The 25,806-nt window shown below is 32.4% G+C and overlaps 2 protein-coding genes across 3 annotated transcripts; both read left to right on the top strand.

Annotated features, from left to right (window-relative positions):
- LOC109331920 (cytochrome P450 90B1) lies at window positions 7,723-13,127 on the top strand. 2 transcript variants are annotated; one of them, XM_019566719.1, is made up of 9 exons: window positions 7,723-8,208; window positions 8,287-8,611; window positions 8,730-8,882; window positions 8,955-9,206; window positions 9,354-9,446; window positions 9,730-9,808; window positions 9,960-10,066; window positions 12,479-12,752; window positions 12,786-13,127. In XM_019566719.1, exons 1-8 carry the CDS (start codon window positions 7,997-7,999, stop codon window positions 12,722-12,724), a joined length of 1,467 nt encoding a protein of 488 aa, XP_019422264.1. In that variant the 5' UTR covers window positions 7,723-7,996; the 3' UTR covers window positions 12,725-12,752; window positions 12,786-13,127. The 2 variants fall into 2 exon arrangements, with proteins under 2 accessions (XP_019422264.1, XP_019422263.1); XM_019566718.1 differs by having other exon boundaries at window positions 12,479-13,127.
- LOC109331178 (succinate dehydrogenase [ubiquinone] flavoprotein subunit 1, mitochondrial) lies at window positions 17,634-24,620 on the top strand. The gene is made up of 16 exons (XM_019565525.1): window positions 17,634-17,926; window positions 18,133-18,303; window positions 19,434-19,521; window positions 19,803-19,949; window positions 20,036-20,176; window positions 20,737-20,822; window positions 20,919-21,011; window positions 21,087-21,150; window positions 21,270-21,413; window positions 21,744-21,931; window positions 22,813-22,987; window positions 23,075-23,245; window positions 23,362-23,431; window positions 23,524-23,644; window positions 23,730-23,767; window positions 24,230-24,620. Exons 1-16 carry the CDS (start codon window positions 17,840-17,842, stop codon window positions 24,330-24,332), a joined length of 1,887 nt encoding a protein of 628 aa, XP_019421070.1. The 5' UTR covers window positions 17,634-17,839; the 3' UTR covers window positions 24,333-24,620.

Raw genomic sequence — 25,806 nt, 5'->3', positions numbered from 1 at the left:
TTTATCTTTCCCCTTAACCAGGCAAATATAAACTTCTGATTCACATCTCTGTCTATATCATTCTCAATGCACTCGTGTTAACGTTCAATTTTAATTATTACGCGATATCATTGCAAACCAAGACCTCACCATAACGAATAGTGTTATTTTCTCTAAAAGAAGAATCATTACGGTTATTACACGGGTCACACTGATGTATACCTTAAAAACAGTAACATGCACTACATTAACTAGCTATCATTGGTTCAGTGTAAAACAAAATCTAATTTGTAGAGGAAATATATATTGATCACTTTTATAACTCCTACTTGTAATCTACATGTTTCTTCTTATACATGTCTAGTTTTCCTAATTGTAAATGATAATGAAAAGTAGCTTCTAAGCTACATCTCTCATTGTAAATTTACAATTATTATTATCAACTTAATATATTTTTTATAAACATATAAATTATGTTGCAAATTTCATGTAGTAATAAAACTATAAAAGAGTGATCGAAATATTGTGATACGTAGAAGATACTCTATCATATCATAGGTGGGTTCCATACGATCGTACCAGTTGGTGAAGATCTTCCTTTCATCATTTTTTATATTTATTTTAGCCAGCCCTTCAAGAAACAACAATAATTAAAATCGTCTCTGTTTAAAAAACATACGTACAATGATCAGTATCCACCGAAAAGAAAAGTATTAAACAAGAAAATGTACCCCAGCAATTAACTACGGTGGAAACAGGTCAGGCCGCCTACCAGGAGCCTATTACCTGGCCAATAACAGGCCAGGCCAGGCTTTCTTCGTAAATAGGCCAGGCGCAGGCTTTTTGAAAAGCCTATTTAGTTAAATAAGTCAGGCTGTAGGCCATCCAAAAGACCTATTAAGCCTAACAGGCCAGCCTATTTAATTATATTATGTAATATGTTCATATTATACAATTTTAATATAAGTAATATTATTATACATATGTAATATTAATATAAAAAATATAATTTAATTGTTAGGGTTAGAAGAGTCTAATTAAAAGTAGGAATATTAACCTATTTAAATGTAGATATGATGACCTATTTCAAGATGATATAGTAAAACAGGTTTTTAAACAGGCTGACAGCCAGACCAGGCTTTTAAACAGGCCAGGCCTAGGCTTTGAAATTTTTTTTAAACAGGCCAGGCCCAGGCTCCTACATACTATATAGGCTGGGCCTGTTTAAGGCAAAGCCGGGCCTGGCCTGGCCTGTTTCCACTCTTAACTACGATATATATGGACCATAAAATTAGAGGATCTATTTGCATAATAAAAGTAAGAGATTTGAAGTTATTAGTGTGTTAAGGATAATAATTAATGACCACTTTTCTTGTCAATCATAAGTACTTTGTCTACTTGTCGTATCGTGTCTAATGAAATATGTGAAAACATTCAAAGTAACAAAAAAAGGTAACAACGTGAAAAGAATGTCTCAAATGTCAAGTCTAAACAACACAAGTAGCCTTTCTTTGCTTATTACTTTTTTTAATCATAAAATCCAATCGGTGGACGTAAGTAACTTCGCAGTGATTAAAGATGTTTTCCTTTGTTAAGGCAGCATCGGCCACACAATTAAAAAAGGTATATTAATCTGATTATTTACTAATTTTTGAAAAGGATGTTTAGATATTTCTCATATCACCAACTAGCTAAGTTAATTCCCCTCAAAGAAGATGTTCAATTACTTAGACGAAGTGGTTTTGTGATATGAGTCAGACTCCTCTCTATTATTAAAGATAAGTTGTAATAAAATGCACTAAAAATTAAAAGATAATAACATTTATGACCCTTGATTTTCATTGGTGTTACAATTTTAACTTTAATTATATAATACAAAATACAATTTATCTATTCATCAATGAAAATGAGTCTTACTCGATGTACTATTTGTTAAAAATTAGAAAGGAGCACGTTAATTCATACCTAAGAACAAGAGTGGATAATAGAAATCTCAAATTAAAAATGATAAACTTAATATTAGGTAGATATTAAATATATCATTTTAACAAAAATAAAAACGAGTATTGTGGGTTCAGATTACTTGAAATAGGAACTCTTTAACACTTCAGCACAACTGTACGATTATTTGAATATTATGTGTTCAAATTACTACATTTTCGTTTGCGAATTTAAAATGACTCTAATAATACAATAAACAAAAAACTAAATATACAATCTAAAATAGAAAGGTATAAAATTAGGTAGTGAATATAATATAATCTAACTATATTGGATTAGAGTTTTTATACAGATAATATATGTCAAAGTTATAAAAAAATAATAGGTGAGTGTTAAATTATAATAGGTGAGTGTTAAATTATGTATCTTTACCTTAGCATGTAAAACAATTACCATTAGACCTACAAATAAAAATAAAGTTGTTATTGATTTACAATGAAAACCATGTTAAATGAACACAACTTTAAGAAATAAATATATAAAAAAGTATAATCCTGAATTGTAACCATGAGTATTAAAAAATAAAATCAGTTTTTGTATAAAAGTGATGATATGAAATACAATTTATGTAAAAATGTATGGTATTGACAATAAACCAAAAGTTACACCAAATGTATAATAAAGTAATCAAACTGCTTTATCTCATATAAATTTTCCACTGTGAGACAATATCCACTGCAATATTGCTAAAAGTTTTATCATAATTATGAAAACCACATTCTACATGAAAAACTAAAAGTCTGTGTTGTCAAATAAAATCATAATTGTGAAATTAACTAAAAATTTGTAGTTGTTTGTATAACTTATTAAACTAGAATATAATTTCTGTAGTTAGTGGTAATTAATGTATTTTAAAACATTTTGAATCATAAATTTAGTAGAAAAACTATAGAAAATTCTTTTTATCTTTGAACATTATTTTTAAGTATTTATCTAGAACCTAGCTTTCGATCCCTTTGTAAAAATTGGAAACTTCCTTTAATTTTTATTAGAGAATAAAGTGTCTCATCATCCTATATAATAATTTATATTCTTAAATTTACATACGGTATGAAATAGGAAATATTCATTCCTTTTTTATTTAGGATTTAAAATGTATACATTGACAGTGTGAATATGTTTTTTATGTTGTTAGTAAATTATTCATCATTGATTTATTAATCATTATTGACTCTCAAATAAAATTAAAACAAATCAGTGATAAATAATACAGTGATAGAATAAAAATTTATATATTTACATTGCACAAATTTGAAATTCTTTATTTATGTATTAAGTGATTCAAAAAAGGCAAATTGAATTGGTCAAAGGTTGTGACTTGGAAAGCAGAGCCCTAGGAAGGAAGTCTATGATTAAATAGCTGACAATCTATGTCTGACAATATAATAACAGTTCCCGCGTGTGAACAATGATTGAGGCCCCTCTTGGTTTGCTCAACTCAATCATGGAACTACTTCTTCAACTTCTCCCTTCTCTCACCATTTCAATTCAACCACCTTCTCATCTCTTCCAACAACTATAACATCACTGCTCTTTCAACTCAATACAAATTAAACACATTGTTTCTTTCAATGACCTAAAAAGGTTGATTATTTGTTGCCATTGCTAGCTGTACTATTGTTTAAAGAAGAATATAAGATGACCAAGATCTACGCACTAAAATTCCAAGTCATTCACCAACATGGTCGTCCATTAATACAACTATAGCAAGGGTTATTAGATCATCATATAGTTATTAGTCCACATTCTAGTATCCTCAAGAAACTAGTGACAAAGATTCGTACAAAGATTTAATAAAAAAATATATTATTATTATGTAAACTTAAAAGTTAAAATTTAATGCATGAAAATTGAGAAATAGTCACATGTCAAAAAAGAATTGGTTCCTTATTCTACTGACAAAGAATGTCTTTAGTGGAAAAATGTAAGTGAACTATTTCTTAATATGTTAAATTTATTTTTATTCTTTGTTCTTTGAACGATGTGCTAGATATACTTGTGAACAACCAACCCCCTTTAAATTATTGGGCTTAAAGATCTCCTCTATATGGTGATAGATCTTGTCAAAATAAGTCAAACTGCTAGTACTACGGCACTAAGAAGCCCTAATGCACCTCTTCACCCTCAATTACAATGCGTACAGAACTTTTTCTTCCTCAGCCTGACACCATTAATGTGTACTCCCAGATATATTCATGTTTAGATTTGGATATAGAAAAAAGGTAGTTTTTTTGTGAGAAAAGTATTGTTTTTATCTTAGGAATGATTTCTCGTAAAAATTGTCTATGTAGAGGGTTTGGCATTGGGTTCTCAACAAATAAAAGAGTTTAAAGGAAACATGACTTTAAGCTTGAAATAAGGACAAAAAATGTTGATTAGGAACATGGGGTAGTGGGATTCGATGTACATGAAGATGTTTGGTTTGGTGGCACGTCTTTCATTTTCTTCTACAACTAGACCATGCTCAATAAATTCGAACGCAGTATCGTCATGGAATGCGAGTTTGTCTTTTCCTAAGAAAAAGAAATTGTTATGCCAAATTACTTTTCTTGAAGTACCCTTTTCTCGCTTTGGTAATAAGTCACACGTGGGTTCTCCCTACCTATATCTTAGGTCTGCCACTGTCAACATTATTTATTTTTGCTTGATACTGCTTCGTATTAATTGTTGGCCCCTCTTCCAATTCTGCGACCAGTTTGATCAGGAACCACCGACCCTCAAATCCAATAGAGAGAAAGTACTAGACTAGATAGTTTGCGCTTTTTTATTTCGGAAATTAGTCAAATTATTCTTCTACTTCCACTAGTACGAGCTAACATTTTCAATAATTTGATTGTCCATTTTATAGTTTTATAATGGTATCTCATCTCTAGTTAAGACTTAAGAGTCGTGGTTAGAATTTTAACTTTGCAATGTTACTTTGAGTTTTAAGTGCACTCTGAAATTTCAGTACTTTTGAAGACTACTGCTTAAGAATTTAAGCAGCGTTAGAACAATTGCTTTTCATTCTTCTTATTACGCATCACATAAATGGCATGTAAATGTAAATTAATTGAAGTAATAAATGCTTTAGCTACTCCCACATGTTTTTGCGTTTAGCTTTAAATCTAATGGCACACTGATGCTTGAATATAAAGAAAGTTTTTTCGGGGATTGCATGCTTTGAACGTGTGGTGGGACATGTATGTTGTATTGAACAATAGCATACAAATTTGTTTATAAAGATGGACAACAAATTAACTCTTTTGAATCTATATACACTTTGTAGATTGAGCTCTCTACCACCAATAGTTGGCTGATTGTAAAGTCTATGCTTGGGTTGACAAATCACGAATGTAGAAAAGAAGGTATTGAGAATATTCGAAAAGAACCAGTTCTTATGAACTTTGAAAACCTGAGCTCCATAATCTTTGTCCGGTACCCTTGGCTTCACAACATTAAATTAATATCTTGTTTCTTCTAAATGATCTTTACTATGAGCTTATGTCAAATTATTTTAGACAGTGCATTCATCCTCTATATTACTAGTTGCTAGTGTATTTTCTTTGGCATCTTAACTAGTTTAAGTGCTTTAGTGTCTCTATGATGTAGTTTAAGGAAATGCGACTCTAATAAATTTGATTCCTTCTCTGATTTGTATCTAATTGATTTAGAAAATGCCCTTTTTGATGGTGCTGTTCAGTTCAATTTCCAGACCAGATCATTTGGATTTTTTGTACACCCTATTACTTGCTACTTCTAGACTTGAGAATTTATGTGCTAGTTGTCTTATGACTAATGGTAAGAAAAATATTGGAAACTTGTTATGTTGATATTTTTGGTATTCCTTATCACCATATGAGTTGGTTTTTAAGAATTGTTTAACTTGTTATGTTGATATTTTTTGGTATTCCTTATCACCATGTGTTGCCCTGGGAAGAGAATTGTTACATTTGTCTCAATCTCTTTTAAGACAGTTTCATCTTGGGCCCTAATCCTATGCTTTATTCTAGTGAAAAAAGCAGTTTTCTTAGGTTGTAGTGACCTAATTATACGTGTTTCTCACTGAGATATATTTTGTAGCAAAATCAACATGCTTTATTTACATATGCTAGGTTTGTCTTTATTATTCTTAATTTCTCCTACTTGTATATGACTTCTGGTTCAGTTCAGTCTTGTTATAACTTTCTTTAGCAATACCGTATGCCTAATTTTAAGTGTTAGTGTGTTACCATCCAACTAGCTAGTGCTCTTGATTATTTCTAGGACATAGTTTGATAGCTAGTGGCGGAACATTTAAACCATTGGGTTAGTTTGGCAAAGAAATATCTAATTCAATTCACCATAAACTATGTTAATTAACATTAATAAAGATAAATCAAACATTACATCCTAGCATATACTGGGACTAAATATGTTCCATTGTCTAGAAAAATATTTGTAGAGAAATAATGAGATGCTTACTCTAAGGACTAAAGTTATTATTAGCTTTCTTTCTTTGCTTCTTTGAAAGCAGTTCTGAGAGTGATTTTTCCAGAACAACTCAAGGCAGTGAAAGAAACAGATCATAATGAAGTATTTTATATCAGATTTTATTTCAGTATTCAATTGAGAGGGCAACTTTGGGGTCTATGTAACCCGGAGAATTGTAACAGCAAGTGTCACCCGAGGATTTCTTTTCAATGAAAGTGGTAGTGTCTAAGTCTGTCATTTTTCAAAGTAAAATGCATATAATAAAAAAAAACTTTGAAGTAATTCTGTTAAATATCAAGAATACTATATTATATATATTTTTATTTTAGCTTTTAATAGTTTACCTGGCAAAAATAATATCAGTATACTTCCTCTTCAACCTATTATTAAACTTTTTACCATGACAATACTCAGCATCAAACTCCATATAAATATTGTTTTATCATTTTATTTAATTAACTTTAATCTATATATTCATTTCAATAGCAAGTGGAAAGGATCTAGACTCATTGTTAAACACTCTTGATGAATATGGCAAATCTTGTAATAACTTAGGCCTTGGAAAAAATTGGAGCATTTAATTAAGTCCTAAGTAGTAAAAGCTGAAGAACTAATTGAAGCCCTTCCCATCATTGTCTAGGTGGGTATTTTTGTTCGTGAAATTTCCAAAAAGCATGTTAACATAAGCCCATGGCCATATCATTATCTTAATGACACGTTTCAACCTTCTATTCATCCAGCCATTTAAAAAAGACAAGAAAAAAGAAAAGATGAAGGAAGGAAGAAAGAAAGAAGCAGAAAGGAAAAGACAAACTATTTCATTAATCTTTGCATGCTTTGAACTCATTACAATAGGGAGAGAGCGCAAAAAAGAGAGCAAAACACAGCCTATAAAAGCCAATAGTATATTGGAAGAGAATAAAGGTAACACAGAATATAAAAAAATTATTATAAAGAATGTTCATTGATACATCTATTTAACATACTAAAATAAATTCTGATTATATAGTAATAAAAATATTTATTGGAAGTCTTATTCTTATTATTGAATATTTTTATCCAAACGCATGTTTATAGCTTATAAGTGATTTTTATTTTAAAAAATAGATTTTATGAAGAAAAAAAATGTCAAACAAACACACCCTATATTCACATGAAAACCTGCTTTTCATAATAATATCAACGTAGAACCATCTGAGAAAGAAAGAATTAAGGAGGTAATAATATACTAAAATTGATTTGTAAAGCGCATGATTTTCCAAGTGTAAAGCCAATTTTGTTGCTACTTTCCGCTGTTTTGGCTTAAAGAAAGAAGAGAAGCTTATAAAAGCACCCTATAGGTCTTATTTCATTGAAACCACCTGCTTTGGTGATTTTATATTACGCCACAAAATTGAAGCTCCTTTTCACTAGATGCAAAACCATTTCTAGTACTACTTCTCTTTTCTTATAGGAAACTAAACACACCACTTCCATTTTCTTGTAGCTTAAAGCACAGAGAAGGAGAAATAGAAAAAAAATCAGAAGATAAAATAGGAAGATTAGACAGGCACAGACTAGCTCCATGTCTGTCTCAAACTTAACTTTATGTTCTCTTTCTTCTTTCATTCTAGCTTTTCTTCTCATCTTCATTCTCTTCAAAAGAAAGCAAACCAAACCCAAGCTTAACCTTCCCCCTGGCAAAATGGGCTGGCCCTTTATTGGAGAAACCATTGGATACTTGAAACCTTACTCAGCTACTACAATAGGAGAATTCATGGACCAGCACATAGCAAGGTATGATAAAATTATAAAAAACTCACACTTATATAAAGAAAAACTATATAGTAAACTCAATATGCCCAATATGTGCAGGTATGGTAAAATTTACAAGTCCAAACTGTTTGGAGAGCCAGCAATAGTGTCAGCAGATGCAGGGTTGAATAGGTTCATATTACAAAACGAAGGAAAATTGTTTGAGTGCAGCTATCCTAGAAGCATTGGTGGAATACTAGGAAAATGGTCTATGTTGGTCTTGGTTGGTGACATGCACAGGGACATGCGAACCATATCACTCAATTTTCTAAGCCATGCCAGGCTCAGAACACATATGATGAAAGACGTGGAGAAACATACCCTTTTGGTTTTAAGGTCTTGGAAAGAAAATTCTACATTCTCAGCTCAAGATGAAGCTAAGAAGGTAACTTTAATTTCTTTTCATATTGTTAATATATAAAAACAGTACAATATCACACCAAACACCTGTGAAATAAAGGAGTAAACTAATTAAGGGGTGCTTGTTTTGCTTTAATCTGCAGTTCACCTTTAATTTGGTGGCAAAACATATCTTGAACTTGGATCCTGGGAATCTAGAGACAGAGCAACTAAGGAAAGAGTATGTTACATTCATGAAGGGAGTGGTATCAGTACCTTTGAATTTACCTGGAACTGCATACAGGAAGGCGTTAAAGGTAATAATAATTTAGAGACCCTCATTAGTAGTATTCAATTTTTAATGTATTTTCTTTATGTTTTTTTTACAGTCTAGGTGCACAATACTGAAACTCATTGAGGGGAAAATGGAAGAAAGAGTAAAAAGAATCCAAGAGGGAAATGAAAGTTTGGAAGAGGAAGATCTTCTAAACTGGGTTTTGAAACATTCAAGTCTTTCAACTGAGCAAATTCTTGACTTGATTCTAAGTTTGCTCTTTGCTGGCCATGAAACTTCATCAGTATCCATAGCTCTAGCTATTTACTTCTTACCTGGTTGCCCACAAGCTATGCAGCAGTTAAAGGTAACTTTACTGAAACTGTTGGGTACAATATTGTATCTATCTTAACTTTTCTGAAGAATATGTACTTATTTTCCTACTGGAACTTGTGACACACAAATTTTACTGATAATAATAATTATGTTTTGATTTTTGCGGAAAAAATGATAGGAAGAGCACAGAGAAATCGCCAGAGCCAAGAAACAAGCAGGGAAAGTTGAACTGACTTGGGATGACTATAAAAAAATGGAATTTACTCACTGTGTAAGTCACATATGTTAAATAAACTATGGGCTCTTAATGCCCTTTTAATTTTAATTAATAAACAATAATCGTTATTTGATAGTTAATTTAGCAGTGATCAATATTATATTCGATGATGAAAGCCTTAAAGTGTTTACAGCAAAACTGCATTATCAGAACATGAATGATATGATTCGATGACACTTAAAAAGCAGAATAATATAATATTAATATAAAGTAATAATTAGATGATAGAAGTATTAAATATTGATTGTATAAAATCATTTGCTCTTTCTTTGTGAAGGTTGTGAACGAGACACTTCGGTTAGGAAATGTTGTGAGGTTCCTTCATAGGAAGGCTATTAAAGATGTTCGATACAAAGGTATGGTATAATTTTTTAATATAAAGATAATAATTTCTTTTGTGGTAAAAAGCAGGAAAGGAAAAAGGTTAATTTAGGTGTTATAGGAATGAGAAAGTTGCCTAAAATCGAAGGACTTTTAAGTATTGAAAATGTTGTTTGTGTTTGAAAGGTTATGATATTCCATGTGGATGGAAAGTCCTTCCAGTGATTGCAGCCGTGCATTTGGATCCTTCACTTTTTGACCAACCTCAACACTTCAATCCATGGAGATGGCAGGTTAGTTCTACTTATAACCATAGATACCATGCTTGCTTTTCTTTCAAGTAAAAACTTTGGAGTTTTAATTTTAATTTTGTGATTCAAAATATCATTTTTGAAAAACTTTGCCCCATTAAAGACACTTTATTGGATTGACTAGTGTTAGTTGGATACAATATGACTTGGGGTCTCCCACCAAAAAATATATATTACAAAAAGAGAAAAGGAATAATTATCATAGGTCCCGAAGCACTTCAATTGGTCCCTGCGGTGGAACACCACGTGCAATCACTACCTCACTGACCTCTTTTCCTTGGAGGTGTGGTATGGGTAGTGAGAATGATACCTTCCCGATTCGAATCCAATCCGAATTTCATTTCTATTTATATATTTAAGTAGTTAGAGAAACTCGACGGGATCGGGAATGAAATCTTTTTACAATACCGAGAAATTCAAGTTTGCTGTTTCGGTGTTGGGGAAGGTAAAACTCGACCTGATCCCGTCCCATTGTCATCCCGACATTTTGTTATTGTTGCATATATTTGGAGTCTTAGTTCCGTGAGTTACCTTACCTTTCCATAACACAACAGGGTTTAGCGTTGGGCGCTTCAGAATCAGACCCAACATATAAGGGACACACGCCGTACTACGGCTTTGACAAAAAACGGAACAAAATCCTTCATCCTTTGATCTTTTTTTGTTGATTAAGTCTATGGCTAATCCCAAACGCACACTTCTTCACTAGTGCACGTGGTTCTAAAGTTGTCACGTATGCTTACACACCTAACCCATTTATCTAACTCACCCCATCATGCAATAGCCATTTAGTCTTCAGGTAAAAATTGAACTCCTGTTTTAATTTTTATTTGTTTAGCAAAATGAGGATTAAACTCTTGACCACTTTATATATGCATATATCAAATATCAACTATCCCTAAAGTTTAAGGCCTTTGGATGAAGACAATTGAATGATTTTATACCATATACCCAAAAACAATGCTGAATGAATGATTAGAGTTCACATCTCTATTCAATTATTGACCACTCTTGTTTAACATACTTTTCTGGTAAAAAACGTATACGCATCAAATTGCAACATGAAGTTATTTAAATTTGATTTTCGTTAAGAGATTGTTACTGGGCAAGAAATCGTTGTCTAAAATGGCAAATGATCAAAGGATGTGTGCTACAACAGCAATAGAGGATCAAGTGGGTCCATACCGTGCAACTAAAACAACAGTGGCTATCTTTATCGAAGCCGTTTGGAGAGTGTCAAGTTTCACAAATAGGAATGTGATAAGGGGATGGTGAACTCATCAAGAGGTCCTCGTAATAGTTGGGACCAAAAGGATCATTTGCTTGGTGGTGACAGCAGATAGCCACTAGCGATAGCATTACCACACTATTACAAAATTAATGAATTGAGTCCTCCAATTCGAGACTCAAAATTGTCCTAAAAATATTAAATATAAATCAAATTAATTATTTTTAGCAAATTTTGTATGACAAATTATTTTGGCTCACTTTCGCATATTAGTATTATTTTATTTTTCAGGATCAATTTGGGACAAGAAATTTTTTAGAAGCAAGTGAATATTCACTCTAAAATTAATCATAGAATTGTTAACAAAATATTCAAAATAGGATGGTACATGAATAAGATACGTGTCTATATAGGGATGGAATCTAGAAGCGGCAACTGTAGCGTGTAGGGGTTGACCGTTGACCCTTATCAAAAACAATTTTTAAAATTACTAATATATAGGAGTATATTTTTACTAAAAAAAACACTTTCCAAAAATATTTGTTATATATACCCTTGGAGCTTTGGATCCATTGTGTGTGTATGCAAGTGTGATATATATAAAATTGATTTAGATGCTGATGATGGAAGGGGATGTTGTTAACAGTAGGAATGTAGGTCCCAATGGATGCGATGATGATGAGCATGGCTCCTTTTGTGAACGTGTGGGCAGGGCCTCAGATTCCAGATCATTAATGCCCATGTGGATGTGGGCCTCTCACTTCCACGTGCATTTCTGCTTTTCTTTTTTCTCAACCTGGTCCTAACTCTTTCACCCACATTTATTTATTCTTTGCCTTTTTATTAATTTAATCTAATTGTATATTTAGCCAAGTGGAAAAGAGGATAACAATGTGATTGTGATTGTGATTTGTGACTACTACCTTACCCCGCTCCAGCACTATAAATCAACAATCTTAAAATATTTATCCTCAGCCACTTTTGTGTTCTTGGATAATGCCACGTTCTCATGACATATATCTTAAATTATTATCATTATTCATTAGAAATAGACAGTTTCCATAAATCAAATGAAATGTTCACATCATTACAAAGTTTTAAGGTATTCTTATTATGTGTTGTATTTAATAGTTAACTAGATATTGATATTGAAATTGGTGGTGCAGAACAATGGTAGTCGTGGAAGTTGTCCAAGCATGAGCACAGTGAGCAATAACTTCTTACCGTTTGGGGGAGGACCACGATTATGTGCAGGATCAGAGTTAGCAAAGCTTGAAATGGCTGTTTTCATTCACCATTTAATCCTTAATTACCATTGGGAATTAACTGATACTGATGAAGCTTTTGCCTACCCTTTTGTCGATTTTCCCAAAGGCCTACCCATCAAAGTTAAAGCTCACTCTTTGCTTTGAGTAAAAATAATACACCTTCCCATAATGTAATAACTCCAACCCATGTGTCACACAAACCCCCAACTATAGAGCCTGGAGATCTAATCAAAAAGCCTAAGCTACATGTAGAGTTTTTATGTTCCTCTAATGTAATCTTCCAATAGCATTGCATTGTTGCATACAAAATCCAATTGAATTAAAGTCTTTTGACTTTCTGGCGTAGCTCACATGTACGAATGGAGGACCAATAAAGACCATTCAAGTACAAAGACATGCTTTAGGACCACGTACTACCCTTTTATCCACCACCCTCTAGGCTCTACCAGATTTTTACTACCCTGTACCCCACCACATTGTACATTTTTGTTTTATATATTATATAATATATTTTACCGAAAGGCTAGGATGAGTGAATATTTATTCATTTATATTATCTCAGCACTGATATATCATATAATAATCTAATTATCTTTTATGTATACTTTATTACATTCTATTGCTTTCCTTTAGTACTCTTTAAGCGATGTCATTTTGTCCCCAACATCACCGTGTCTGTAACTTATGCGCACTCCTGAAAGACACAATTATGACTATATGAAAAATATTATGCACATTTGAATACAAGCCTGTTTATATCATATTATTATTTATATTGTAATATTCCTTCCAAATTATATAGTAGTTTTAGTTAAATTAATTGTATATATATTTTGGAAAAGAAGAGGTGAAGACAAAATATACCACTAATTCGGAAATTTGTCATGACATACTATAAGTTTAAACTTTATTTTGCAATTAACTCATGTGTAAGTTATTGCTGATCTTTAAGTGTCATACAATATTAAAGAACCATTCGATACTTTGAACTATACAATATTAATATCTGGAAATTCAGAACCAAATTCTTTCCTCTGTGTGATGTAAAATGGGCACTTGCGGAAGCGGCAAGTGGACAAAGAAAATAGAGAAGAGTAGAAGAATAACACCAATAATTTTAACGTGGGAAAACCTCCTCAATATGAAAAGGAAACAACCACGAGACGTGATACAAAAAATATCTCTACTATACAAAGTAGGATTACAATATTTGACTCTTTATTATAAAGAGGATAACACCCAATCTCACACAAAAAAGATAGAAATACAAACTCTCTAGTATCTCATTAGGAATACAAATCTCACACTATTTGGATATAAATTTTCTCACTTTCTCTCTATGTTGTTTTTCTCACTTGCTTATTGTATCTCTTCCTCACAAGTTCCCTATATATATAGTGAAGCGGAGGAAAGCTCCACATAGTGAATATGATTAATTGTTATCATACTTTTCAAGACACTTTGAAAAGTGTTACTCCAACTTTCTAAGTTAGACTTTCATAATTCTCAAAACTCAAAGAATAATTTCAAGACATTGAAATAGTCATTATTGAATTATTCAATGGTTCATCTACCAAGATTAATTGGTCTTACTTCCATATCAATTAATGAGGATTCCCAACAATTAATGAAAGTAATATACTTCGGAAAAAAAAATTAGTTTTGTACCCTTATACTATTGAGATACCCTTGATAAACAAATAATTACATGTTTTTTTTGAGTAAAAATATAGCAGAGTCAAAGAAAGGTAGGTTTCCAATCTGGGAGGCAGTTTTTGTTAATTGTTGTCACGGAGTTTTGGTTGAACACGCACGTCCAATCTTGGAAATTTAGTACAATCACAAAATTCAAACCAAAATGAGATCCGAATGGGTGAATGATGATGAATGTTGCAGGCACAAGTTGCACATTTTGACCTTTGCTGTAATGGGATTAATTAAGTTGACAGCGAAAGAAGAATTCATGAAGACCCCACAGTCCCCACTCAAGACTCTTTTATTCATCAGCATTCAGAATGTCGGACACTATCACTTTGTTCCCTTTCCTTCTTTCTTTTCTTTATTCTTAACATTTAATTTATTCACATGCAAACTGGATTCATGAATCATATTCAATTGAATTACTACTTTATAACACTTGTTTTGTGGATTTAATCAAAGGAGTTTATTTTAGCTCATATATGTTAGTATTGTTAGGGTTATTAGTTAAGCCACTCCTTGTTAGAGTTTCTTTTATTGAAGAAAAACTAGTATAGTATTCAGCTATTCATATATACTCTATAATTCATCAGTACCATAAACCCCCAGTTAGATAAATAATTGAAGACATTTTCTTTTGTTTTTTCCAGTAAAAAGTATATTTTTGTATCTGTGATTAAAATTAACTATCAAGTACTGAACACTTTAGATCAAATTGGCATGAGTTGTTTCTAATTAAAGATCTTAAGTTTGAGTCTGTAAGAAGGTAAGTGCTTAGGGAAAATCCAATTACCTTCCATGAAAAATGAATGTGGTTCAAACAATTAAAAAATCAAGTTCAAGTCAAAAATCAAAATAATAATTAAGGTGCACAAACACATCTTGCGGTTACTCCTTATATAGTGCCATATCACAACCTCCTTGTCAGGTTATATTTGCCTAGTATCCTTGTTAGGTTGACTTTCGCTTTCTAATAGATATGGGTTATGTTACTTCTCATTGCTAGCATTGATTTGCCTTCGTTTTCTCTTTGAATAATTGTGGTGTGAGAAGTTATTATCCCTGGAAATAAAAATGTGGATTCTTAATTCTAAATTAATAATATGTATGTATGTAGTTTTTGGTGTATAGGAAAGTTTAAGGGAAAAAAGGAATATAGAAAGGAGGGTAGTGAAGCCTCATATTCAACTAGATAATAGCCAAAACATAACTGTTTTTTTAGTTACCGAGATAAGTTTATAACTCCTAATGATGACAATAACAACAACAACTACTACTGTGAAGTCAAGTTCAGAAGATAAAACTACATGAATATCCAACCTAAAGAAGGATGGGATGGATCAATTAAGGAAGAAAAAACTAGCAATGCTTTTTGTCATAATTTATGAACGAACATATATCTCTAACAAGTTGCCGTATTACTCATGCTTTCTTTTTATAGTTAAATAATTCATATTAGTCTAAAGAGACCCTCACCCTCTGCCACCTAAAATGTATGAATTACTGCACCATTTTGCATAAATATTACTCAAATGTTATTGTTGAGAGATCTATCAAAAAAAAATATTTTATAATGAGAAAAAGTTTAGGTTTCTAGTTTTTTTTCTAAACAAAATTGAGGATTTAAAATAAGTTGTGATGATAAAATAAAAATATGTGTATATTGTATATAAATTAATTTAAGTATGTAATATTTTTATAATAAAATTTAAACAAAATATGTCTCATAAATTATGATAATGTAGGATATACTTTATTTACTATTATTTTTACTTATAAGGATTTAAGTCAAATATATTTTTTTGGATTCTTACGATTTCATATTTTTTTACTCTGGATCATACTCTTATTTCAATTATACAAAAATATATGATAATATAAAATATAAAGATCATTACAACTCACAAATTATTGAACTAATTTATGTATAACATAATAATAATTAGCAACATAACAAATTGAATTTTTTTTAATAATAACACACTTATCATATATATATATATATATTATAAAATTAATTGTTTATGTAAGAATATAAATTCTGTGCTACGCACACCCTTAGAGGCTACCATGCTTACAAATCATATTTGAAAGAAAAAGATTTTTGTATTTTTTTTGTTTCCTACATGTATCCTCGCACTAGAGGCAATCCTGTCTGAGCCGGGAACATCCACAGGTATGTGGGGCTAACTCTTCCAACGAGTATTTTTTCCATCCACAAGAATCGAATCTGAGTTCTTGCTTAAGGGTAATCAAACATGTACTACTTGAACCAACATACATTAATCATAATTATTTATGATTAAGTTTTAATTAATATTAGATTTATGTAATGCATTGTTAATATTTTACTGCATGTAGTCTTTACATAAATATGCCACAAGACAACTTTTTCATCCAAAAATAAATCTAGATTTAATCCCTGGGCTATTAATGATACATCAACTAGAGATTAATCATCAGGTATAAAAACTAAAACATTGTCACAGTTGGGTTCTGAAAGGCCCTTATGTAGTAGGCCTCAAAATACTTGGGCTGAGTATATAATTGAGATAGAAATTCTAAACTTTTAATATGAACACATTTATTGTCCCACAACTTTATGCTATGCTATTCTATGTGTCAGATTGATTTGTCAGAAAAATATTTAATAATTATAATTTTAACGTAAATATTTTTTAATCAATTAAAGTTAATGATACATGAAATAGTACAAAAAGTGAGACAACATATATGTTCTCATTACTTATCCTCTCACCTTACTATCTTTACGAAATAGGTGTACTGTCGATGAATTATACTTGTGAAACACAAGATATTTAGTATCAGGATCTAGTATAGTCTCTATGTTGTGTCATCAACATATCAAAATTAAATTTATCTAATGTTGTGACATCAGCATATCGAAATTAAATTCCAAAATTAACTTCTACTCCTCAATTTCTTGTAAGCATAAATTTGCACATCACTTCAATCACCTTATATTTCATAGTACGGAAGTTGTGGCGCAGCAAAATTGTGTATCCGAGGGAAAAAGGAAAGAAGCTCCTCTTTTTGCACTTGAATTTGCAAGCAACGTGGAATGCTTATAGCCCTGTAGAGTTTGCGTTTGATGATCACTAGCGACCCCAAAAAATGGAATGGACTCGTGTTGGAGAGAAAAGTTCATCATTTTACACTTAGTTTCAAGGAAAAAATATTATATTATTATATTACAAGAAATAAAAATATCATATTATATTATTTATTTATTTTTTTTTTATTTTTGATGTACTTCTCCTCCTTCCAGAGATGAATCCTAATCCTAAAAAATGATGTTGATTATGCTGATATGGAATAAATGAAGCAATTACCAGTTAATTGGAGTATTCGTGGACTGCATATAACCCTAAACACTTCCGCGAATACGTCGCGTGTTTGGACTTGGAATTAGCCTACTATTTATTCAGACCATCCACTCCTCAAACAAAAAACAAATAGAGAAAAAATAAACAACAGAGAGATCATTCATTCAAGCAAAGAAAGAGTGAGTGTTAGCGAATTCCAAAACAGAGCGCAGAAATGTGGCGGTGCGTGGCTCGTAGACTTGGTGCTCCACCTGCTTCTAACAGATCCTCTCCTAGATCGATCATTTCTAGATTCTTCTCTGTATGATATTTTCTCTCTTTTTATTCACCTATCTTAGGTTTTCCGTTTCATTTTTCATTCATTTTTCTATCTCATGACCTAATTATATTTGTTCTACTGTATTTCTGTGATTGCTAGTATGTATAATTTATCGTGCTCCTTATCCGATTATGTTTATTATTGAAAGAAACCGAATCGTGTTTTTTTGTTTTGTTTCTGTTGTGTAGAGTGGTGAAAGCACGTCGTCGTATACGGTGGTGGATCATAAGTATGATGCAGTTGTGGTAGGTGCTGGTGGAGCTGGGTTGAGAGCTGCTATTGGACTTTCTGAACATGGTTTCAATACTGCTTGCATTACCAAGCTCTTCCCAACTCGTTCACACACTGTCGCAGCTCAAGTATAATTTCTTCACTAACACCTTTTTGCCTTGTTTCTTATGCATATGTATATAGACATATCTCCATTAAATTTGTGTTATGACTATTGTTCTGCTTTACACTTAATGTGCTGGCCTTTTGGTTATTATATCTCAATACAAATAGGATGCATATGTAGAAATTATTCCATATGGAAGAGTTAAGTGGATAAAAAAATCCAAAGGAGCTCCATGGCCAAGGGTAAAGACTAAAGACTAAAGATATATATTTCAGATATATTACTGATAAGGATAAACGCAACACACCTGGTCGTTCTGATTGAAAAAAATAATGTCCCTGTTGTTGCAAACATGCAACCTACACAGAGATGATGAAATGGATAAAATTGATGGCCTTTGTGTCACTCATCCTAAGGAACATGATAAGCAATCATTTTTCATATGTTTTATAAATTATATACATAAACATTCCATAACATATATTTCATCGTATAACATATAATTTAAATAAACAAGTAAAGAGAAAGCAAGAATATAAATTTAACAAATCCTTTTTTTAAGCAATAGGACTACATGTATGAATAAATAAGGGCTGTTGGTGATGTCTCCGACCAGATGAAATCATGACGACACCACTAACTTCTTTGAGTTTTTGTTTATCTCTTGGATGATTGTATTCAGCAGATTTTTTTTGATCTGGAAGAAGTCAGTTATGCTATAAATGTTTCATTAGTCTCTTGTAGTTGGTTTGGTCATTTAATTAGTGCAAAGTACTGTCTCTTGGGTCACCTTAACACCATTACAGCATAATTTCATCCTGTTTTACGTTTCATCATCGATATCATCATCAATATTATTATTTTGGATGAAAAGGCACTTCAAACTTTTGAAGGTAGAATATTTATTCTCAAAGATGAATGAGGATTCAATCAGCTTTCTGTCAACGTGACTTTTTTATAGCTTAAAAAAGCTTAACTTTTGAGATCATCTTATATCCTTGTGGTTTTGTCCGCTTGTACAGTTAGTTTGTGAAATAAAAAATATAGAATGATAAACAAAAGTATATTAACTTGGATTCGTAAGTCAAACATTGTTTTTTTTTGTCTGAACACAATGTCAATGCTCATTCATGAGAATAAAATTCTGTATAGGGTGGTATAAATGCTGCATTGGGAAATATGACTGAGGATGACTGGAGGTGGCACATGTATGACACTGTCAAGGGAAGTGATTGGCTAGGTATAAACTTGCTCAATCTCAGAAATTTTTATTCTCGTTATGTCCTACATTTTTTTTATAAATTATAAGTAAAGTAATTCACCGTTATGAATATCATTTCGTATTTCACCTTTAAATATGTCTACCTCCCATATAGAAGATCTGTTGTTGCTTACCTGAGAATGAAAAGGAAATTTGTAGCCTTTGACTTCTGCTGAAAATTTAAAGGCTCCTTAGATATATGCATCCTTTTTCCCTTGTTTTTTTTGTGGTCCTAAAAGAGCAAGCTGTATGTTCTATAGGAGATCAGGATGCCATCCAATATATGTGTAGGGAGGCACCAAAAGCAGTCATTGAGCTCGAGAATTATGGATTGCCATTTTCCCGAACTGAGGAAGGAAAAATATATCAGCGTGCATTTGGGGGGCAAAGCTTGAACTATGGAAAGGGTAAATACTGATTTTGGAATAGTATTGTCAGCCTTTTCTTTCTAGAAAAGTCTTGATATCAGCTTTCTTTTGTTGCTATGGTACAGGTGGTCAGGCTTACCGATGTGCATGTGCTGCTGATCGAACTGGACATGCTTTATTGCACACTCTATATGGCCAAGCCATGAAACATAATACCCAGTTCTTTGTGGAATATTTTGCATTGGATCTTTTAATGAACAATGATGGTAAGTTGTTGCGAAAAATGATTTACCTTACTTAATAGAATTTGGAATCAGTTAATCTAAAAAGGTCTCTGCATCCGTAGGGAAGGGTTTAATAAGTAGGTCATAACTAAAAAACTGCTCGCACAATGTTGCTGGAAAAAGATTGCTTTAAACTACAATTTCATGTTCTGTCAATTATTTATCAATTGCTTTTTTTTTGTTTTGTCAGTTGTTCAAATTCTCATTTATGTAGTTCATAAAATAAAATTGAAAGTGATGAAGTGGAAAATAGCTTCCAAGTGAAATGGAAATGTAATGTTAGGGAAGCTCCTACCTTTATTCTCATTTATCAATTGCTGTCTATGTACCTTCGTTGCCTTAACACCCTCTTGCTGCTTCAACTTCCTTCCTCCCTTTTTTCTTGTATAGAGTTTGGTCACCTGTGGTCTATCACCTGTAGACGCAGTAAACAGTTGTCTCTTGTTTGTGCCCAGACATGTATATGGTGGTTGTTTTTAAAGAAAATATTGTTTGTGTTGTGTTCATGATAATGTTAATTAATGTGCATATTGAATATGCAGGCACTTGCCAAGGAGTAATTGCCTTGAATATGGAGGATGGAACATTACATCGTTTCCAAGCTGCTTCAACAATTTTGGCCACAGGGGTATGTGATTTGTATTGGATGTTGACATTGAAGTTTTACTATAATACCCATATTATGGATATGACATGATAGTATCAACCTTCTTTTCTGCTTCAGGGTTATGGGAGAGCATATTTTTCTGCTACCTCGGCACATACATGCACTGGAGATGGCAATGCCATGGCTGCACGTGCTGGGATCCCACTTGAGGTTTTTTAATATCAGATTATCTCCTATGCAGTGTGTTGTATAAGTTGTATTATTCACATACTATTAATTTTTTAGGATTTGGAGTTTGTGCAATTTCACCCAACAGGTATATATGGAGCAGGTTGCCTCATCACAGAAGGTTGGTAGTTTAAATTCTTATTTTGCAACTTGGGGTTGCCTTTGGTTGTGCCTTGTCTTGCACTTTGTCTAATTAAGGTGGAATATATTGTGTTTGTCATTCTCTTTTGGACCTTTTAGGTTCTCGTGGTGAAGGTGGAATTCTTAGGAATAGTGAGGGTGAGCGATTTATGGAACGATATGCTCCCACTGCAAAGGATCTCGCATCAAGAGATGTAGTTTCTAGATCAATGACTATGGAGATTCGTGAAGGTCGTGGTGTAGGTATGTTGGCTTATCTCGATATATCCAACTCTTGGTTAAAAAATATATATTAATGTATAAGAATTCGTAATGCTACAAGATTGAAGGTAATTGTTTCTACATTCTTAAGTGGGAATGAGATGTATCAGGTTTGATTTTTAAGAGATACATGTTACTTTTCAATCCTAAATGAGTGACTTATCCGAGCTCAATAAGAACCATACCTTTCTATTTCTTCTACTTATATTGGTATTTGGATTTTGGAAAATTTTGTTCTTCATGTTAAATTGGCAATTCTTTATATTCATTCTTTTCAAGTAAGCTCGTGTTGATTCCAGAGGTTATTTGCAGGAGCCCATAAAGATCACATTTATCTCCACTTGAATCACTTACCCCCAGATGTGCTGAAGGAGAGACTTCCTGGTATCTCTGAAACTGCTGCTATTTTTGCTGGTGTGGATGTAACAAAGGAACCCATTCCTGTTCTGCCAACTGTGCATTATAACATGGGTGGTATTCCCACAAATCACCATGGAGAGGTAGGAAGTTAAAACAAGCAGTTTGGAGGCGAGGTTTTTAATTGAAAAGAAGTAATATACAAAACAAAGGAAACTAGCTATTACTCTACATCTTAGCCATCAATTTTATGGAAATCTAATGGTTTAGATTTTCTCACTAATTCAAACCATTGAATTTCCCTAGAATTGATGGCTAAGTCGCTAAGATGTGGAACAAGTTTAAAAAACTTACTCTTGGAGTAAGTGGATCCCCTCCCAATTTCTTATATAGAAACTGTTCAGTGCTGTTTAATACTGATAATTTAGTGCCCCCTGCTTATTTTACGACATTCTTTTGAACACCTAACAGCTTTACTCATACATTAGTTTTGAGCAAGAGCATACACAAAACTAGTAATACTAATTTTTTGGGATTGTTCTGACAACAGACTATGCTTACTGGCCTTTGTTTGTGCAACTCCAAAAGGAGAAGATTTGGGTGAATAGATTTGATTGGGTTTAAACTAATTATCTAATATTATTACATAATGGAGAGAGCATTATGACAAAACCTAGGCATGTTTTTGGTGTAAAACTGAGAAAGACTGAAGAAAATGAATGGGTTTTTTGTGAGTATCAAATTCCAACTTTGACAGAAAAGCTACTAATATAGTTTGGTGCAGCACAAAATCTGGCAGTGATTGCCCCAATATATGTTCACCATGTAGTCTGTCATATCTTGCACACTTTAATTGGGTATACCTGGCTATTTTCTTAGAGTAATTAGTCAGTGTTTTATCCTGACACTTGTGCAGTAAGTGCAAGAGTTGCAATCTTGCACAGTTGTGCATATTTCTAGTTAATTTAGTTTTTCATTGAAAAAAATGTAAAATGTAAGTCTGATTTGTCATTTTGTTATGTAGGTTGTTACCATTAAAGGTGATGATCCAGATGCAATAGTTCCTGGATTGATGGCTGCTGGGGAAGCGGCATGTGCATCAGTCCATGGTGCCAATAGGCTTGGTGCTAACTCACTTCTGGACATTGTTGTTTTTGGTAGAGCTTGTGCAAATAGAGTTTCAGAAATTCATAGGCCAGGCATGATTGATTCTTTTCCAGCTACTAGAATGGATTGTATGTACTGAAATGAGTGTGATTAAAATACTTCTATTATCCATTTTGCAGGGGAGAAACAAAAACCATTAGAGAAGGATGCTGGTCAGAAAACAATTGCATGGTTGGACAAATTGAGAAATTCAAATGGTTCGTTGCCAACTTCTAAAATTCGGTTGAATATGCAAAGAGTAATGCAAAACAATGCTGCTGTGTTCCGTACGCAAGAAACATTAGAAGAAGGTAATTTATTTCTCATCAATTAAACTTTACCCCGCAACCCATTCTTTTCCCTAAGTGCTCCTACTCTTGCTTATTTTGGAACTGTTTTCCTCTGAACTTCACCTCCTGCATGGCAGGTTGTCAATTAATTGATAAAACATGGGAGAGTTTCCATGATGTCAAGGTTGAAGACCGAACTTTGATATGGTAACTTCTTTTTGTCAAATGTTCAGGATATTCCTAATATTTTAAGGAATCTGCTTGTTCACTTTAAAAGTTTACTGGCTAAATATTCACAGGAACTCTGACTTGATTGAGACTATTGAGTTGGAAAATCTTTTAATAAATGCCTGCATCACAATGCACTCTGCTGAAGCCAGGAAAGAAAGTAGAGGTGCTCATGCCCGTGAGGACTTCAAGGTTAGTATATTTTTTCCCTTCCATGCAAATTTCACTCCATTAATATGAATAGTGGTAGTTGAATATATTCTTTTGCATTTTGCAGGTAAGAGATGATGAGAACTGGATGAAACACACTGTTGGGTAAGTCATGTTTCAATATATACAGTTTTTATCAATTTTAATTTGGTATTTACAGTACTAGGCACTATGGTAGTTGAGTTGAAGTTGGGTCATAGTTTCTCCTGGGAATTGATCATTTTAACCCTATTGATCGTCGAGGGTAGTAGAGTTCTTAGCTCTTTTATAATGATGAAGCAGCCAGCAGTCATGAACGTGTCCCCATAGCATGGGCTCATTTTAATACTCATGTCGTATCTATGGCTAACAAGGATTGAACTTTTTGACCACTTGTTTATTTTGTAGCTTTGATAACATATTAAGAAACCAACTATTCTAGTAAGCTTAAGTTATTAGGTAGAGTTGGCTACCATCAAAGAACGATTTTTGGTTAGCTGAATTTGTTATATTGATCTTTTTGAAGTGAAAAATACTGGTGTCACCAAAATTCTTCTGTCAGCTAATCCTATGAGCAATAATTTGCAGATTTTGGGAAAACGAGAAGGTCCGGTTAGATTACAGGCCAGTGCACATGAATACACTGGATGATGAGGTTGAATCATTCCCTCCTAAAGCTCGTGTGTATTAAAAAGTAGTGAATGGCGTGGCATATTGTTTCTGTGTGGAAGAAATCGTGCCAGTGAAAAAGACCAACAACAAAAACTGCAATAAAGTGTCCTACATGATTTTTTATGATAATTGTAGCATTCATCATCAATGTTAACTGATACTCCCAGTTTCATCGGTTAACATCTGTATGTGCAGCAGAGAATAATAGCAACACAATTCCAGCAATTGTTAGTATGTTTATCAACTTTTATTGGCGTCTGTATGTTAAGTTGTGAACACCTTTGTAGCAACAAATATTTTTTCGTGTTCTGCAGAACGCAAAAAAACCTGTTTTTTTAGGAACAATATGTTTTCATTAGTAATTACAAATTTTACCTTCTTATTTTTTTTTTTGAAGAGCATAAATATGTTACTATGTTTTCATTCTATTTTTTTGCTCTTAAAATAATAAATATTTAGTTTTATGCAAAAATGTGCTTTTAGTCATTATTAATGAAATAGAATGTGCTTCTAATTATTAATGAATATAGGAAACATAAACTAATGCGGTCCTAAGAAGAAATCTCGTATCTGTTTTACTCAAAATTGTTTTAGCATAAGTGGCTAGTGGAAAAATATTGCTAGACAGCTTGTCACCTTTGATTTACTATTTAAGCTTATTTGAAAGAGTTGTTATCTAATGTCATAGTTTTTGGCTGAAAAGATTTAAACTACAAAGTTTATATTGAAAAGTTAAAAATGTATTTATACTATTTATATTTTTTTTCTTTTTCCCCGTAAGCGTTACTTTAAAGTTTTAACCCACCCATTTTAATACAGCAACGGTTGTAAAGGCTTGGTATGATGCAGTTGCAGCCTAACGAAAACACGGTTGGTTGATATATCCAAAAAAAAAAACAGATCTTATGGGAATTACTCTTGGGTGATTTTCATATAATATAGCCTTGATTATCACAATGTCACATCCTGATGAATGAAATTATGTTGAAAGTACAATGGGGAAACATAATAAACTGCTATCCACTATCCATAAAATTAAAGGAACTCGATGATATGGTTCTATTACTGTTTTTCTTTTTCAAACTACTATTTGTATGATTTGTTATTTTGTTGTCTTTTAACTTTTAATGAAATGCTTAGATTACTGGTTTTCTCTATAAAAAATGCTTCGGAATCACCTGGGGATTTCATTACTGGTCTCTCTTGATTTTTAGGAAGCACATCTTCTGTACCATAAAATGTGCCACTCCATGTGGCACTGTTTATGATTGGTTGTAAAAAATACATTTAAGTTAAAAAAGTAATGATTAAATATTTTTCTGACCAATCATAAATAATGGCACATGGAGTGGTACACTTTTATGGGACAGCAGATGTTCACCCTGATTTTTATTAGGTGTCAAACTTTGGTTAGAATGAGTTAAGTTTCATCTTTGGTGTATGGTGTGGTATGGTGTGGTTACGCTGATAATAGGTCTTGGTTATGGTTTTCT

The sequence above is a fragment of the Lupinus angustifolius genome, chromosome LG17 (genome assembly GCF_001865875.1).
Source record: "Lupinus angustifolius cultivar Tanjil chromosome LG17, LupAngTanjil_v1.0, whole genome shotgun sequence".
Lineage (NCBI taxonomy): Eukaryota > Viridiplantae > Streptophyta > Magnoliopsida > Fabales > Fabaceae > Lupinus > Lupinus angustifolius.
The sequence above is the reverse complement of the archived record's forward strand: the minus strand, read 5'-3'. Positions and strand labels throughout refer to the sequence as shown.